The sequence below is a fragment of the Acanthisitta chloris genome, unplaced genomic scaffold (genome assembly GCF_000695815.1).
Source record: "Acanthisitta chloris isolate BGI_N310 unplaced genomic scaffold, ASM69581v1 scaffold35495, whole genome shotgun sequence".
Classification (NCBI taxonomy): domain Eukaryota; kingdom Metazoa; phylum Chordata; class Aves; order Passeriformes; family Acanthisittidae; genus Acanthisitta; species Acanthisitta chloris.
The window spans coordinates 698-14555 of record NW_008674846.1 but is presented as its reverse complement, the minus strand read 5'-3'; the positions used below and the strand labels follow the sequence as shown (position 1 = coordinate 14555).

At 43.2% G+C, this 13858-nt stretch overlaps 1 protein-coding gene across 1 annotated transcript in view; it reads left to right on the top strand.

Moving 5' to 3' along the window:
- The window catches only part of LOC103802967 (myotubularin-related protein 13-like), a gene marked incomplete at both ends in the record, with an annotated part of 25105 nt that extends 11256 nt beyond the window's left edge, over positions 1–13849 (top strand). Inside the window, 8 exons of the mRNA XM_009075501.1 lie at positions 1593–1777; positions 2709–2885; positions 4435–4536; positions 5682–5867; positions 7258–7384; positions 8273–8400; positions 9301–9534; positions 13745–13849. Of these exons, the coding sequence (XP_009073749.1) occupies positions 1593–1777; positions 2709–2885; positions 4435–4536; positions 5682–5867; positions 7258–7384; positions 8273–8400; positions 9301–9534; positions 13745–13849 (1244 nt within the window). The remainder of the gene's footprint in view (positions 1–1592; positions 1778–2708; positions 2886–4434; positions 4537–5681; positions 5868–7257; positions 7385–8272; positions 8401–9300; positions 9535–13744) is intronic.
- Between the last annotated feature and the right edge of the window lie 9 nt (positions 13850–13858).

Below are 13858 nucleotides of genomic sequence, written 5' to 3'. Positions count from 1 at the left end.
ATTACTGTACAGAATTGTTTTTAATAGAAATGTAGTCCTGCTTCTAAAAAATAAAATGAAATTACTGTGTTGGTTGAGCTATCTCAGAGGAATTTACTGTTACCTGAGGCTTTTTTCGTCTGTGCAAGAAATGTCAACTATGCATATTACTAGATTTTTCGGAATGGAGGGTTTGGTAGTATTATGATGTCTAAATTTCTACTGCTATGAGATGTTTCTGGTGCTCCTTTGGATATGTTGCTTCGCAGATTTATGGATAATCTGATTTTACTGCATATTGGGTTAAAGAATTCCACACTGCCATTGGAACACAAAATTAAGTATACTTTAAGGGATTTGATTTTCAAGTAGTGCTGTTTATATTCTGAAAATCTAGTGCCTTTCACATCCCTCACACTGGACACACAGAAACAGATCCTGGATATTAACCGAGGCACAAGAAACACAAATATTTACTGCTTGTCTTTTCTTCTGCTAGCACTAAACAGGCCTTGGCAATCTGGTTTATCGATGCTTTGTCTTATGTTAAAGTCACAAAACTTCCTGAAGCATGATCAGAGCATGTCTGTGTGCTCTAGGAGTTTCATTCTGGGGAAATGGCCACACAGCTGCAGCAGCAAGGTGCAAAAGTGCTGGTGAGAGGTTGGTATGATGCCATGCAGATGTTGCTGTGCTGCTTTCAGCTGCGAGTCTGTGGTTCCACGTCACACCGCACTGGTTCAGGCTCATGTTTTTGCTAGCTTTGGGGTTTTCTGCACCATTGCCTGCTGCCAGAGCTTTTGGCCAGATGTGACCTGTGAGGCTGTGATCCTCTAGGCATTCTTCCTTCTACTCATACCACAGTCCCATCTGCTGCAGGGTAGCCAGGAATCATGTGGTGAAAAGAGCTTCCTTAAATTCATTTTCATTTCCAGTTGTCCATTAGACAAGTGAAAACCAAAATTCCTGGCATTCTGCATTTCAGTCATAAATGTCAAGAGTCAGCATGGAATACTTCCTCCTGAAATGTAGTATTTGGACTGATCATCCTTACATACATTTTCATTAGAATGTGACATGGTTAATGCTCATACATTGTGCAGGATGAAAGCAACATAAGAATTTGAGGTGACAGGGAATGTTAAGTAATGCTAGTTTCATTTTTGAAGGAAGTAATTCCGTAATATTCTTAATAGTTAACTTCCAAATAATATACCTTTGACAGCGAAATAGTTCAGATTTTTGTCCCACTTTCTGGAAAGAAAACACTAGCAGTTCCATTTCCATGCACTTACGTGGACATTAATTATTTGTTGTGATTCATTTTGCCATTGTATTACAGATGTCATAGCAAGTGTTTCTCTGCAATGGAAAGTCCTGTGCGGAGTTTGCTTAGTACCTGGGGTTGGTGGCAATGCAGTAGGATGACTTTGGCAGCTTTTGTGACAAAAGTGTGTCTTTCCAGTACCTGCTGTCAATGCTGTCCTGTGAGGGATGCACGTGACATGTTTAAGCCCTCCACTTGCCAAGTTGTGTTGAAGCATATGCCTTGCTAATGAGACCTGCAGTGCCTCACACAAAGAGGTTTTTTAACATTTCTCATCCTCCTGAAGGTGTGTGGGCAAGTCTTCGTTCAAGCAACCGATTTATCAGCACTCAGACCCCATTCATCGACGTTGGAGCACGACTTGCTGGGAAAGATAACACCCCTTCCTACAGCAGCAGCACTTTTCTGCAAAGTCAGCTTTTGAGGAGACAAGCTGCCCTCTATATATTTGGAGAAAAATCTCAGTTACGGGTAATGACAATTGCTTCTGGTTTATGTCAGCATAGTTTTTATCTGGCTTGAGTGTAATACCTCTGACGTTACACCCTGGGGAATAACACTCTAGGTAAGACAGGTGGATAAATCTCCTAAGGGTGGAATAGCTGTTGTACAAGAGCATTCAAACTGGGAAAGACATAGCCAGGAAGGAAATATCTCGATGGGCAAGAGCATCCAGTAAAGCCCTTGTAGTTGGAAGTCGCCACGTGTTCAGTGTCTCTGCTGCTGCCCTGCCTTGGCCTGGCAGGGAGTAAGGGCAGCAGAGTTGCCTTTGCCCAGTGTAGCTGCAGGGCTAGAGCTCAGCGGTTGGGTTGCAGGCAGATGGAGTGGGGCTGGTGTGGAGTTTGCTGCCAGGTACTCTCTGGCTGCTGTTCTGTGCTGAAATAGGCACTCCAGGCAAACAGCTGTCTCAAGGTACAGTGACTGCTTAGCTGAGCCAGCTGGTTTGCAGTTATGGGGCTTCTGTTAGGGGTTTGGGGCATTCGTTTTTCCATCTTTGCTGCACTCCCAGACTCTCTGCTGCACTGTTGGTATGTCATCTCCACAGTTACTTTAGGTTTTTTTAATTTATGTATTGTTACTTTGCTTTAAAATACAAAAGGAAGCACATTATGTTGTGTATAAAGGACTCAACAGATTTGTCACAATGATTTTACATGACTGTTATTACTGGAATTATTGCTATTAAAACAGGACTGCTGTGCAGTACATGGTGCTAGGGGCACTTTATTATGGCACATTTTGTAAGTGGTGTAAGAACTTTTATTCCCCTAGGCAGATGTTTAAAAACTAAACAGATTTTTTATTAGGAATTGAATTGTTTAGCAGGCAAGACTTGGGATTTAAGGAGTCGGTGAATAATGTGCTCCCCTTGTAAATCACATCTGTTGTCCTTTCCCCACAGGGGTTCAAACTCGATTTTGCTCTGAATTGTGAGTTTGTTCCTGTTGAGTTCAGTGACACCCGACAGACAAAGGCAAGCTTTAAAAAGCTGATGAGAGCTTGTGTTCCCAGCACTATTCCTACCGACTCCGAGGCGTCGTTCCTGAAAGCGCTTGGGGACTCGGAGTGGTTCCCACAGGTAATTCATGTCACAGGTACTTCCCATAATCCAAGTGCAGTGCTGCTCTCCCAAAATACTTCTCAGGCTCTTCTGGCACAGAGCTGCTGTGTCCTAGCCACCTGTTCTTTGTTCAGTGGGACTGCTTTGCATCCTGTCGATCCTGGCCTTCGTAAGCATCGTGATTTTAATTCAGTCCTAGCGTTTACAAATATGGGAGGCACTTTTCCTGACAGAATTTGTGTTTTAGAACATGGAACACACAGGTAGAGATGACCTTTTTCTGTTCGTATAAGTTTATGGTCTTGGTTTTAACTGTTTTATCTTTATTCATATATATATATATTAAAAATCAGAAAAAGGTGCAAACGATAAATGAGCTTTAAGGTTTTCAAGCCAATCTTTGACACTTTGTATGTGTTCCCACCCTGAATTTTGATATGTGCAAGTTCAGAACTAATCTAACACCTGTTGTCTGTTGTGGGATATGGAAGTGTTTGCAGGAAGAGAGAATTGTGCTGCAGTGCTGGGACTGGCTTGGCCTCTGGCCCCAGGTGGGATCACTCTGCAGGGAGCTGTGTGCCATGTCTTCCAGCCAGGGGAGAAGGGAATGGCACTTCAGCCCTGACTGCCTCATCACGGGAACAGTTTCAGTCACAGAGTGGTGGAGCAAAGAGCAGTTTCATTCTGCTGTAAAAGACTGAATCACTTATGTGTTACCTATCTTGTTTCCCAGGAGTGCTGTCATAGTATGACAAAAATGGTGGAAACATTGGATAGATTTTCCTTTTAGTAACAATGGTGTAAAGTCTCATAGTAAGATAAAATTGCTCAGATTCACCTCATTTTTTTGAACCTGCTTATACCTCTCACGTTTGAATTGGTCTCGTTCAAGTCAATCACCAGAGCAGTTAACTAACCCACCTGCTCAAGGAGTTTTAGCCATCACTGTGTACTGAGCATTGAAGTGCAAATAATCAGTGTCCTCTTTCCATATGTTTTGCCCAGTCTGCCCAAGTGTGAGAAGGCATGGTTTAATCTGGGTTCATTGCTGTGTTTGTGGCTTGGCTGTTAATGTTCTGGCCATTACTATTATTCTTCAGTTCATTAATCTCAAACTTCCACAGGACTGAGCAGTAGAAATGTTCTCTTGTAGATATCTTACATGGGTTCTCCCATCAAAATACTTAGGGGCTTCATGGAGCCTCAGCGTTTCACAGGAAATTATTTTAGTGGTAAACCCAGGATGGAATTTCTCTACAGTAAATCTGTCAGCTGTGTTGTTCCCATTCTCCTTTTTATTGCAGCTGTTTTATTACAGTACTCATTGGCTTTAATAGTTTTAAGTTCCTATCTTCAAAACTTTGCTTAGTTTTATTGCAGTTCAGATGGAAATCCTTAGACTGTTAGATTTACTGCTGTCTAACCAGTTGCATCAATGCATTTCTCTGTGCTATGTGTGGATCTCAGAATACCTTTTTTAATATTAAGTATTAAGACTCTATTTCTTGATATTATCTAGAAATTTATCTTATGCTTGAGTATGTTACTCATTCATAATACTTTGTAGCTTCACAGGATAATGCAGCTGGGGGTGATCATCTCAGAACTCCTGGAAAATGGCTCTTCTGTTCTGGTGTGCCTGGAAGATGGCTGGGATATTACTGCACAGGTAAGCTGCTATGAACACTCAAAATAGCTGAACATTAGGAAAGAACAGCAGGCAACTTTTGTACACAAGTGAGAGGTGATTTGGTATAACAGCAACAGATTCTGTTGTGGCAGCAGAGAAGAAACTAGAGCACTGAATCCTTACATTTGCTTGCAATTCACACCGTGAAATAGTTCCCTAAAATGAATTTGTTCCAAAGGTCCTGAGGGACTTAATAGTTCTGAGGCTTAGGCATAAAACCTGCGTTCTGGCCCTGTCCATATGTCAGGAGGAAAGCCAAAAGCTGCCACAACTCTTGCTTTCTCTGTGTGAAGGTAGTACACTGCAAACACAGGAGGAATGAGTTCTCTTCCATTCACTTTCCATAAATGAGGTTAGGAGGCCACACACAGGCAGAAAACTGAATGTGTGCCAAGGTGGCAGTAACACCTGCTGCAAGGACAGGCTGAGTGAATTGAGCCCCACAGCCTCCCTGTGTCCGTGCAACTGCTTCATAGCTCAGGTAAACACAGGGAGCAGTGACTCTTGCAAATAAAACCTGGGGTGGGCTGCCAGCCCAACAGCATGTGAACAAACCCACAGACTGCTAACAGAGTGGCTGGAATCGTGGTCAGACAACGAAGACTAGGGAAGGGGAGATGATTGCTGGGAGGGGAAGAAGTGTGTGCTGTGTTTGAAAGTCTCCCGAGGTGCTGTGTACAAAGGCAGACTGAGGGTGGCTGGTAAGCACCAGAGCATGGCAGCACTGCATAAACTGTCGCCCTCAGGACCAGCTCTTCAAAGCTTTGTTTGCTGAGGGAGAAAATACTGTCTCCTAAGTGTTAATTTGTTTTATTAAATGGGTTTTTTCAAATGTAATTCAAACATAGTAAGCTTGTAATCACTTCCCAAGTCTATAGTTGCTTAGGTTTGACTTTTACAGACATCATAAAGTCTTGATTTAATTGAGGCTTTTTCATGTGAGATTTTATTTGGTTTGTCTTTTTTTAAACACTTAATGCACGTGCTGAAATGCTTGTCATTGAGTTTATGTGAAAGCTTTTGTTTTGGTGAACAATAAGCAGATCATTGAATGTTCCTATTCACTTACTAAAGTGTTCTCCTAACTCCTGTCACTCCTAACACATATTCTGTCTCGTGTCCAGGTAGTATCTCTGGTGCAGTTACTCAGTGATCCCTTCTACAGGACACTGGAAGGCTTCCGAATGCTGGTGGAAAAAGAGTGGCTCTCTTTTGGCCATAAATTCAGTCAGCGCAGTAACCTGACCCTCAATTGTCAGGGCAGTGGATTTGCTCCCGTTTTCTTACAGTTCTTGGACTGTGTGCATCAGGTAAGTCAGTCTGTCTCCAGCTGTAAGCCACAAGAAGGGTTCATCAAGCAGTGTGTGTATGCAGTATTTCAGATGTGACAGTGAGGGTTTTGTCAGATGCTGCAGAAAGCTCTGTGCTTTCTGCTTTGCACTGTGGCTGTGTCCACGGCCGTGGCTGCAGCTCTGTCAGCAGAGATCACCTCCTGCAGCCATCGGGAGCTGTTCCTCACTGCTGCCCTGCTGGAGATGCCACCCTTCCAGCCTGTTAGCTGAGGGCTCCAGGTGAGCCTGCCTGCCTTTTCCAGCCAGAACGACAGGAAAATGCTGGCAGGAGACCCTTAGCAGCAGCTCAGCAGGTCAGTCTGGAGGAGGCAGTGACCTCTCCCGAGGAAAGATAGGGCTGTGCAGTGGTTATGATCCTTTGAAAGTGTTCTCTCCATCCGGGACAGGGCATGGGCACGTGGGTTTGCTGCACCAGCCATGTCACCTCAATAACACAGCCCTGTCTGTTATCAGGAAAGAGTCTGAGCTGAGTGACCATCCCATTGCGAACGAGTTCAGCGTCGGTTCTCTAGAACAGGCTGAGGAGGATGAGCCTGCTCACTGATGATGGCATGGTATTGCCTTCCCAATTCCAACAGTGTGCTGGTAAATTCTAGGGAAATTATTTTCTAGTCCAGTCAGTGGTTGAAATATCCTAGGAATTTACTGCAAAAGGTAAATTGACTCAGCGTTTGTATTTGCAAATTGCTGGCAAATTTCATTGGTTTCTGTGCAACTTGAGACAACTACAGAACACAATTAGATTGCAGCCTGTCCTGAAGTGTACCGTATTATGATCAGTCCTTGCAAATTGCCCATTAGCTGGAGATTAGCGTTGGGTCCTTTGGAAGGTTTCGGCCGTTGGTGTCCACGTGTGCCGCGCGGAGGCTGCGGCAGAGCCAGCACACACGGTCTGTCAGGGCTCAGCTGAGGTACCAGACACACGTGAAACAGGGACTCCTGAATTAGATCTGCATCATCTTGTAAGAAGTCACTGTTTGTGCCAACATCTCCAGGTGTCAGCTGAGTCATTGGTGCAGCCTCAGCCCCTCACAGCAGCAGCATCTGGCAAACATCCACTTTGATCCTTTGAAGGATCCTGGGGCTTGTGCAGAGTATAGTGCTGCTGGCTGTTCAGTACATGGCTCTGAAATGGTTTTGCAACAGAGACAATACGTGAACTTAATTAGCTTTAAAATATTTGTAGACAAAGTGTTAGAAGGATTTGTGCGACACTTGCTTTTGGGCCCATTTGTTTCAGCATTCACAGGGCAATTATTTTGCTGTCATTTCACTTCATTATTACTTACATATCTATTTGTATTATACCTCAACATCCACTTCTTTCCTTTTTTTATTTATTTCTTAGATTCATAACCAATTCCCGACAGAATTTGAGTTCAATCAATATTATCTGAAGTTTCTGGCTTTTCATCACATATCAAACCGATTTAAAACATTTCTCCTGGATTCAGACTATGAGAGACTAGAACATGGTATGTGTGATGTTTATTGCATGTTGCTTGTGTAGTTGTTGGCGTTTTTCTTCTCAGTATTTGGTCCACAAAGCTTTGGTTTAAGGCTGCTCAGCAGTTGCCTGGTGATGATGTAGTGAATGACATTTCAGGTATGACAAGCAAAATGGAGGTGATTCCTGGGAATGGGGAGTTCCTGCAGTGATGATTCCTGAGCTGTGGTGCTGATGGGGCTCGGAGAAAGTGGAAATTCCTGCAGTGATGATTCCTGAGCTGTGCTGCTGATGGGGCTCAGAGAAAGTGGAAGAAATCAGTGCCATTCCTCAGGGGTTTTAGCAGTTTACCCACATAGTTCCATTTCCCCTGTCAAACACCTTATTCTAACAGAAACAATGTCCTAGAGAGTGCATCAAGTTTCAAGAAAGAAAAGCCTTTCCATCTCTTACCTCTCACCTCATTCTCTTGCATTCTCTTCAGCGTTTCTCTTTTTATATATTGTGGTTTTTGCTCACCCATCTGCTGTGGAAGCTGACTGGTTCCAAGGCCTTACCTCCTCTCAGGGCCCTCTTAATGAGACTGCACAGCCACATCCAGGGCTGTTCTTGGAACTTGCTCACCAGACACTGAGGTGCTCTGGATTCCTCTGCTTCGTGGGGTGCTTCTCGTGGCATGTGGTCAGTTTTGCTGCTTTTCTCAAAAGCTGTTGGAGCTGTGGGACAGAACTAGACTTGAGCAACCATTTTAATTCAACAAAGAGGCTGATTTCTATTATTTGCCTGCATTTGAGCAAAAGCAAGGAGTTGGGGTCAGTGACCTTCTGTGGTTCACCCTTAGCCTGTGACATTCCTTTAGGCTGTGTTTCAGTGCATTATCACAATGCTGTCTTTGTGCTGCTCTCATTTTCCCTAGGGACGTTGTTTGAAGATAAAGGAGATAAACATGCCAAAAAAGGAATTTGTATTTGGGAATGTATAGAAAAGATGCACAAAAGGAGCCCCATTTTCTTCAATTACCTCTATGCACCTGCTGAAATAGAGGTATGGGTTTTTTTGAAATACAGGTGGTTTATTATTCTGAGTGATTCCCTGAGTACATTTTAGTATCTTGATTGTTCTGAACTGAATTAAGCATTTGGTGGACAAAACTGACCTTCCTTGGTTGGCTGGAGTGTCTCAGAGGCTGCTGGGCTGCTCGTTCCCTGTACATTCTGTCTGGTTTGCTGTGAGCAGTGGCTGGAGGGCTAAGCAGTCAGGAGTAGCTGTCCATACTTTGGTAGTGTTTTCTTTCTCTTTTGTAAGAAGAAACTACTTTTCTTCATATGAAATGGTGTCATGGTAGCAGAATTAATCATAGCAACAGAATTACTCGTGATGACTGAGCATCACTCTTCAGCCTTTGAAGTTGCCCGTTCCCCAGGCAGTCATTCCCTTCAAGTAAGGTGCCTTATATATTTTTGAGAGAAGAGCCCACACTTTCAACACAAAGTCATCTGTTTTAAACTACCCTGAAAGACCTACAGTCTCTGGCTGCCTCCTTTATATTCCTGTGGTTTTTCCAAGTGGCATGTCCTCCTCTGTTATACAGTCTGTCTCCTTTCCCTGGTGGTAGAGAGTCTTTTCTGCTGAGAAAATGTGCAGGGTGAGTGTTATTTGGGCACTTTTGTATCTTTACCAGGAGGCACAAGGACTGTGAGGCTACCAACCACATGCTGCATCGGAGTTCTTGATAGGAAAGGATCAAAATGAGCAATATATTCTCAAAGATAGCCTTAGTTGTAGGTTCTGCTCTGGCTGAGCCAAGGGTTTGCAGTGCAGCTGAGCAAACTGCAGCATCATTCACCCAGTGCAATATGCTCTGTAGAAATACAAATATCATGTTGTATATCTGCAAGGCAAAGATTCCTTCCTGTCACTGGGATAACACTTCGTTTCAAACAGGCACTGAAGCCAAATGTAAATCTGTCCAGCCTCAAGAAGTGGGATTACTACGTGGAAGAGATTTTGGCCACAGGTCCTTCCTATGACTGGAGCATGGTGCCTGCAAGGTGCAGCGTGGCGGAGGAGAGCGACCAGGCCGACGGGTCCCTCCCTCAGACTAAGAGGAAAATAGTATGGCCATGCTACGATGATGTTAAAAAAATCCAGCCTGATGCCATCACCAGCCTTCTGAATGTAAGTCACACAGAACTGTCCGTTGGCTCCTGAAATTCGTGTTTGCTTTTTGGGTCGTTGCCCTGTGGCTGTACCACGATGAGAAGGATCGTGGGAAGTGTCAAACCAGGTGCTGGTTGTTCTGGGAATCCATCAGACTTCTGCAAAGCTGCTGCTGGTGTTCTGAGTGAACAGCTTTCTGGGAGTGCACTTTAACCACAGTTAGTAACTAGTCATGGATTCATGTTTTTCACTGTCTGTTTTAAATAATAAATAAAATTCTAGGTTGTCTTTTATAAGAACTGTTATTTTTATTTGGGTAAGTGTTGAATCTTGCTTTCTTGACCTCTTTCTACTCACTTTAAAGTAGGTGTGTGGTAATATAACCAAGACCCAGATTTCCATACAGATCAGGAAATAGAATCTGACACTTGTTGGTTTCAACAAGTGAGAGACAGATACACAGACATAAACTGAACAACTTGGCTTGGATTTCTCAAACAAGCTTTCCATGGTTACTCTTAATTTATTCATGTTTACTAGAACCAAACTGGTAAATTCATGTTCTTCAAAATATTTTGGTACTTGAAATAGGTGTTTGATTTTGGCTTTTTCTTCTTTGTGCTCATTTAGACTGCTTAGGTTTTGTCATTTCTTCATTAGAAAATGAAAACTTACCCCATTATCTTAATATTGGTTGTACTTATTTAGAATGATTTAGCATCTGTCTTCTCTTACATGTTTGTTTGTTGAGTGTAATTAGTTGCCAGTCCTCCCATTTGGTTCCCATCTGAACTGAGAGGGCAGATGCCAAGGGCATTCCTCCCTCGTGCAGTGCCCAGACACACGTGGCTGTGTGCAGCTCACTGTTTGGAGAGCTCTCTGCAGACTTGGCCTTGTATTCAAGGTGGGATTGTGGAGCTGCTATTGCAATGCCTGCAAACTGGGATGTGCTCTGGGTCCCCCAAACTCCCCTGAATCAGTGCTGATCTTTAGCCACCTCTTCATGCAGGAAGGTTCTGAATGGATGTCAGTCCTTGCAGACAGGCTTGGATTTGATACCTTCGTTCTGGCACAGCCCTCAGATTTCTTCTGGTCTATTCCCTTCAAGCATAATTGATCAAACAGTGCCCAATTTTAAAAAAAAAAAAAAGAGGGTCTGTTGTAAAACTCCCTCCGAATATGACAGACATTCTCAGAGGAGCAGTGTGGCAGCAGGGATCACATCCTGGTGCTGCCAGCCACCCTGGAGGCAGGTCCTGGAGCCCAGGAGGACACAGAGCAGTGTTCTGCATCCCTCCTGGGGCAGTGCCAGCCATGCACGTCAGGAGACACCGCCGTACAGCAGGGAAATTGGCCATAGTGAAGGATGTGTGGGGCAGGGCTTGTAGAGTTTCAATGTTATTTGTGAACTAGATTATGGAGTAATAAAAGATAGCAATGGAGAGAACATTTGGAAAACTTTGGAGGGGTTGTATAAAGGTTACAAAAATAGTCTTCTAAGTTTAAAAAGCAAAGTGAACTTTCTTTTAAAACAAGTTGTTAATTTAGGGCTATTGCTGATATAGGAGAAGACCTCTCTTTAATCATAAATCCACTGAGAATGTGTTGGTATCCGAAAAATGTTTGAGCCGAGACCATATTTAGCATCGTAAATTACTGGGGAAGATTGATTCTCGCTCAGTTTAGAATGATAAGCCCAAATTTGTTTGTTCTAAAGATGTTTTTCAATTGAAAACTAGATAGTGCTCTTGAGGATGTGAAGCTGAAACGGAGAAGTTACTGTCTTAATTCAGAATTTTCATGGTGGAATGTGATGCTCTTCTGTTAAGAGTGGATCAGATTGTGGCACTTTTAAGAACTGTGAGACAAACCTGTGTGTCAGTTACATCACTGAACATGAGGTGGTGATTGCTGGGGAGAGTTGGCAAGCTCAGAGATGTCCCTTCAGGTGCCAGTGCTGTAAATGCACACCAGAAAGAGCTAGGGCTGTACAGGGGCCAGTGAGTAGCCAGCACAAGACCAGAAATGGCACTTCTGATTGTGAGCTGCTTTGTAACTTCCATTTGTGTGCCAAAAAAGGCTGATCCATCAAACCTGACCCTGAACCAAAAAGCTTATTCCAAATACTGAACAACTAGTGTGCCACTTGTTGTACTCATGGGTCTGAGCACTTGGCAGAGCACTGTCTGCATCGCTGGTGTCTGCTTGTAACTGCTGAGCACAGGGCACGGGTATTCTTACAGTTCTATTTGGTACAGACCTTCTTTTTGTAGTTCTCTAGTTTTGCTCCTGTGAGCCTGAGCAACAGGAGATGAACCAGAGAGATAAATTTAGGGGCATTTTTCTTTCAAGGAAATGCATCTGTTCATAGTCCATTCCACACATGGAAGGGAAAAAAAAAAATCTGACATTTTCAGTGAAGTTTAGAACTGGAGGGGCAAGAGTAAATCTTAGTGATTTATTGCCACGTATGTTTTTTTTACATGGGGTTTATTAAAGGAGAATTTATTCCTAACTCTTCAAGTTATGTATAGGAGATTGCTGAAAGTTTTTCGTTGTAAGTTCTGGAAGCATTGCTCACTGTGCAGCCAAGAGAGAAGGAATGTGACCCAGTTGCTAAGGAACAAGTTTCAGTCACTTCCAGATTCTGCAGAGAGAGACTTGTGCTCAGAAGTCAGGACTAGGGCAGAAAGAGAATTATCAGATTAAAACTTGACCAACTTTCAGCAGTCAGGAGCTTGTATCACTCTGCAGCAGTTTGGAAAGGCTTTTGCACAGCCTCTGTGGTAAATTGGTTCCGTTTTGTGTCTCCTGTCCAGGAGCATTTTGCTTTCAGCACTTTGCAAGAGGAACGAGTAGTCTAGAGAAGCTTTGGGTCTGGCTTGTGTTCACCAGTCCTCATTTTGGTTTCTGCCAGTGAAGATACTCCAAACAAAACTGTTCTGGTTTTATTTCTTCGTAGGGAGAGAGTGTATATGGCTTTCAGCTACCTTCAGTGTTTAAAACCTCTGGTTTGATCCTGCTGTTAACCACATGTCTTACATTTGCTTTCACTTTGGTGTTTCCTAATTTGCCTTCAGCAAGGAAGAGTTTGCAGAAATACATTGCACCTGTTCCACTGTCAGACAGTGGCTGTTTTAGTTTCACTTCAGACTTCAAAATTTAGTTCAGGAGTGAATTTCCTGATCAAAATGTTTTCTTACTTTAAAAAGTATAGTGATTTTCTGTCTTTTAATCAGTCGCAATTTCCTGAAAAATTTGTTCAAGAAGAACAGTAGGAGTTGGAGAATGTGCTGAAATCTCCATTAATCACTGGGTAGAGGAGAAGCAGGGACTCAGTTTCCCTACTTTGAAAATAAATGTGTTGGAGTTTAGTTGCCTTCTGTATAGCATGGGAATTCTCTGCCCTCTGGCAATTTTGTATTCCACCATCAATTCTTCATTGGATTTGCAAAATTGGGTTTTTAATTTTATCTCATTAAGAATCATTTTTTCATTACCATGGGTTGTTCTGAGTGAAGATGCAGCCGGGAAGCACGACAAGGAATAGGGCCCACACATCAGAGTGGTGACCGATGTATCAATGAGTGCTCACAAGTAAACATAAACTCATAAAATTGCCTCTTCTCTTAACTTTGCACTGTCATTAGCTGGAAATAACCCCAACTGGAGGTTATCAACATAGGTCATATTCCCAAGTTCCACAACAAGAACATGTTGTTGCAGTTTGTCCTCCAGCTTGAATAAATCTTTGTTTCCTTTCCTTCTTTGGTTCCAGCTTCGTACCATGTTCTGTAAACCAGGGTAAATGTTAATATTGGCAGTGTGTAAGGTTGGTGTCACAGCACAGAATTGGTTCTGTGCAAATATTTTTATAAAATACGACCTGTCCTTATCTTTGTTGTGTTTCTGTTAGGGCAGTTGGTGTTGAGCTTGGTGTGGTCAGGAGAGCTAGCAGAGAGCTGAAGGCACAACAGCCGTTCCAGCCTGGGGCCCGAGGAGGAATGATGTGCCTGGTGCTGTTCCTGGTTGCCTCTGACTCCTGGGTCTGGGGGATTCCAGTTCTTAGCTCATTTGACAGAGGTTTTTGAGCTTTACTGGGCAGCGTGGCCTGAAGGGTCACTGTGTGAGAACATCGACTGGAAAATGGTTGTATAAAAATGATTGCCAGGAGGTGATCAGTTAGAAATGTTTATCCTTAAGAAAACCCATGTGTTTTTTTTTCCAGGAAATTGAAAGGTTGGAAAGTAAACTAAATCAGAGCCCAGAAAGGTGGCAGCTTTTGTGGGAAAGGGTCAAAATGAATCTAAAGGATGACACTAGACAAGACAATGTAAGTGGA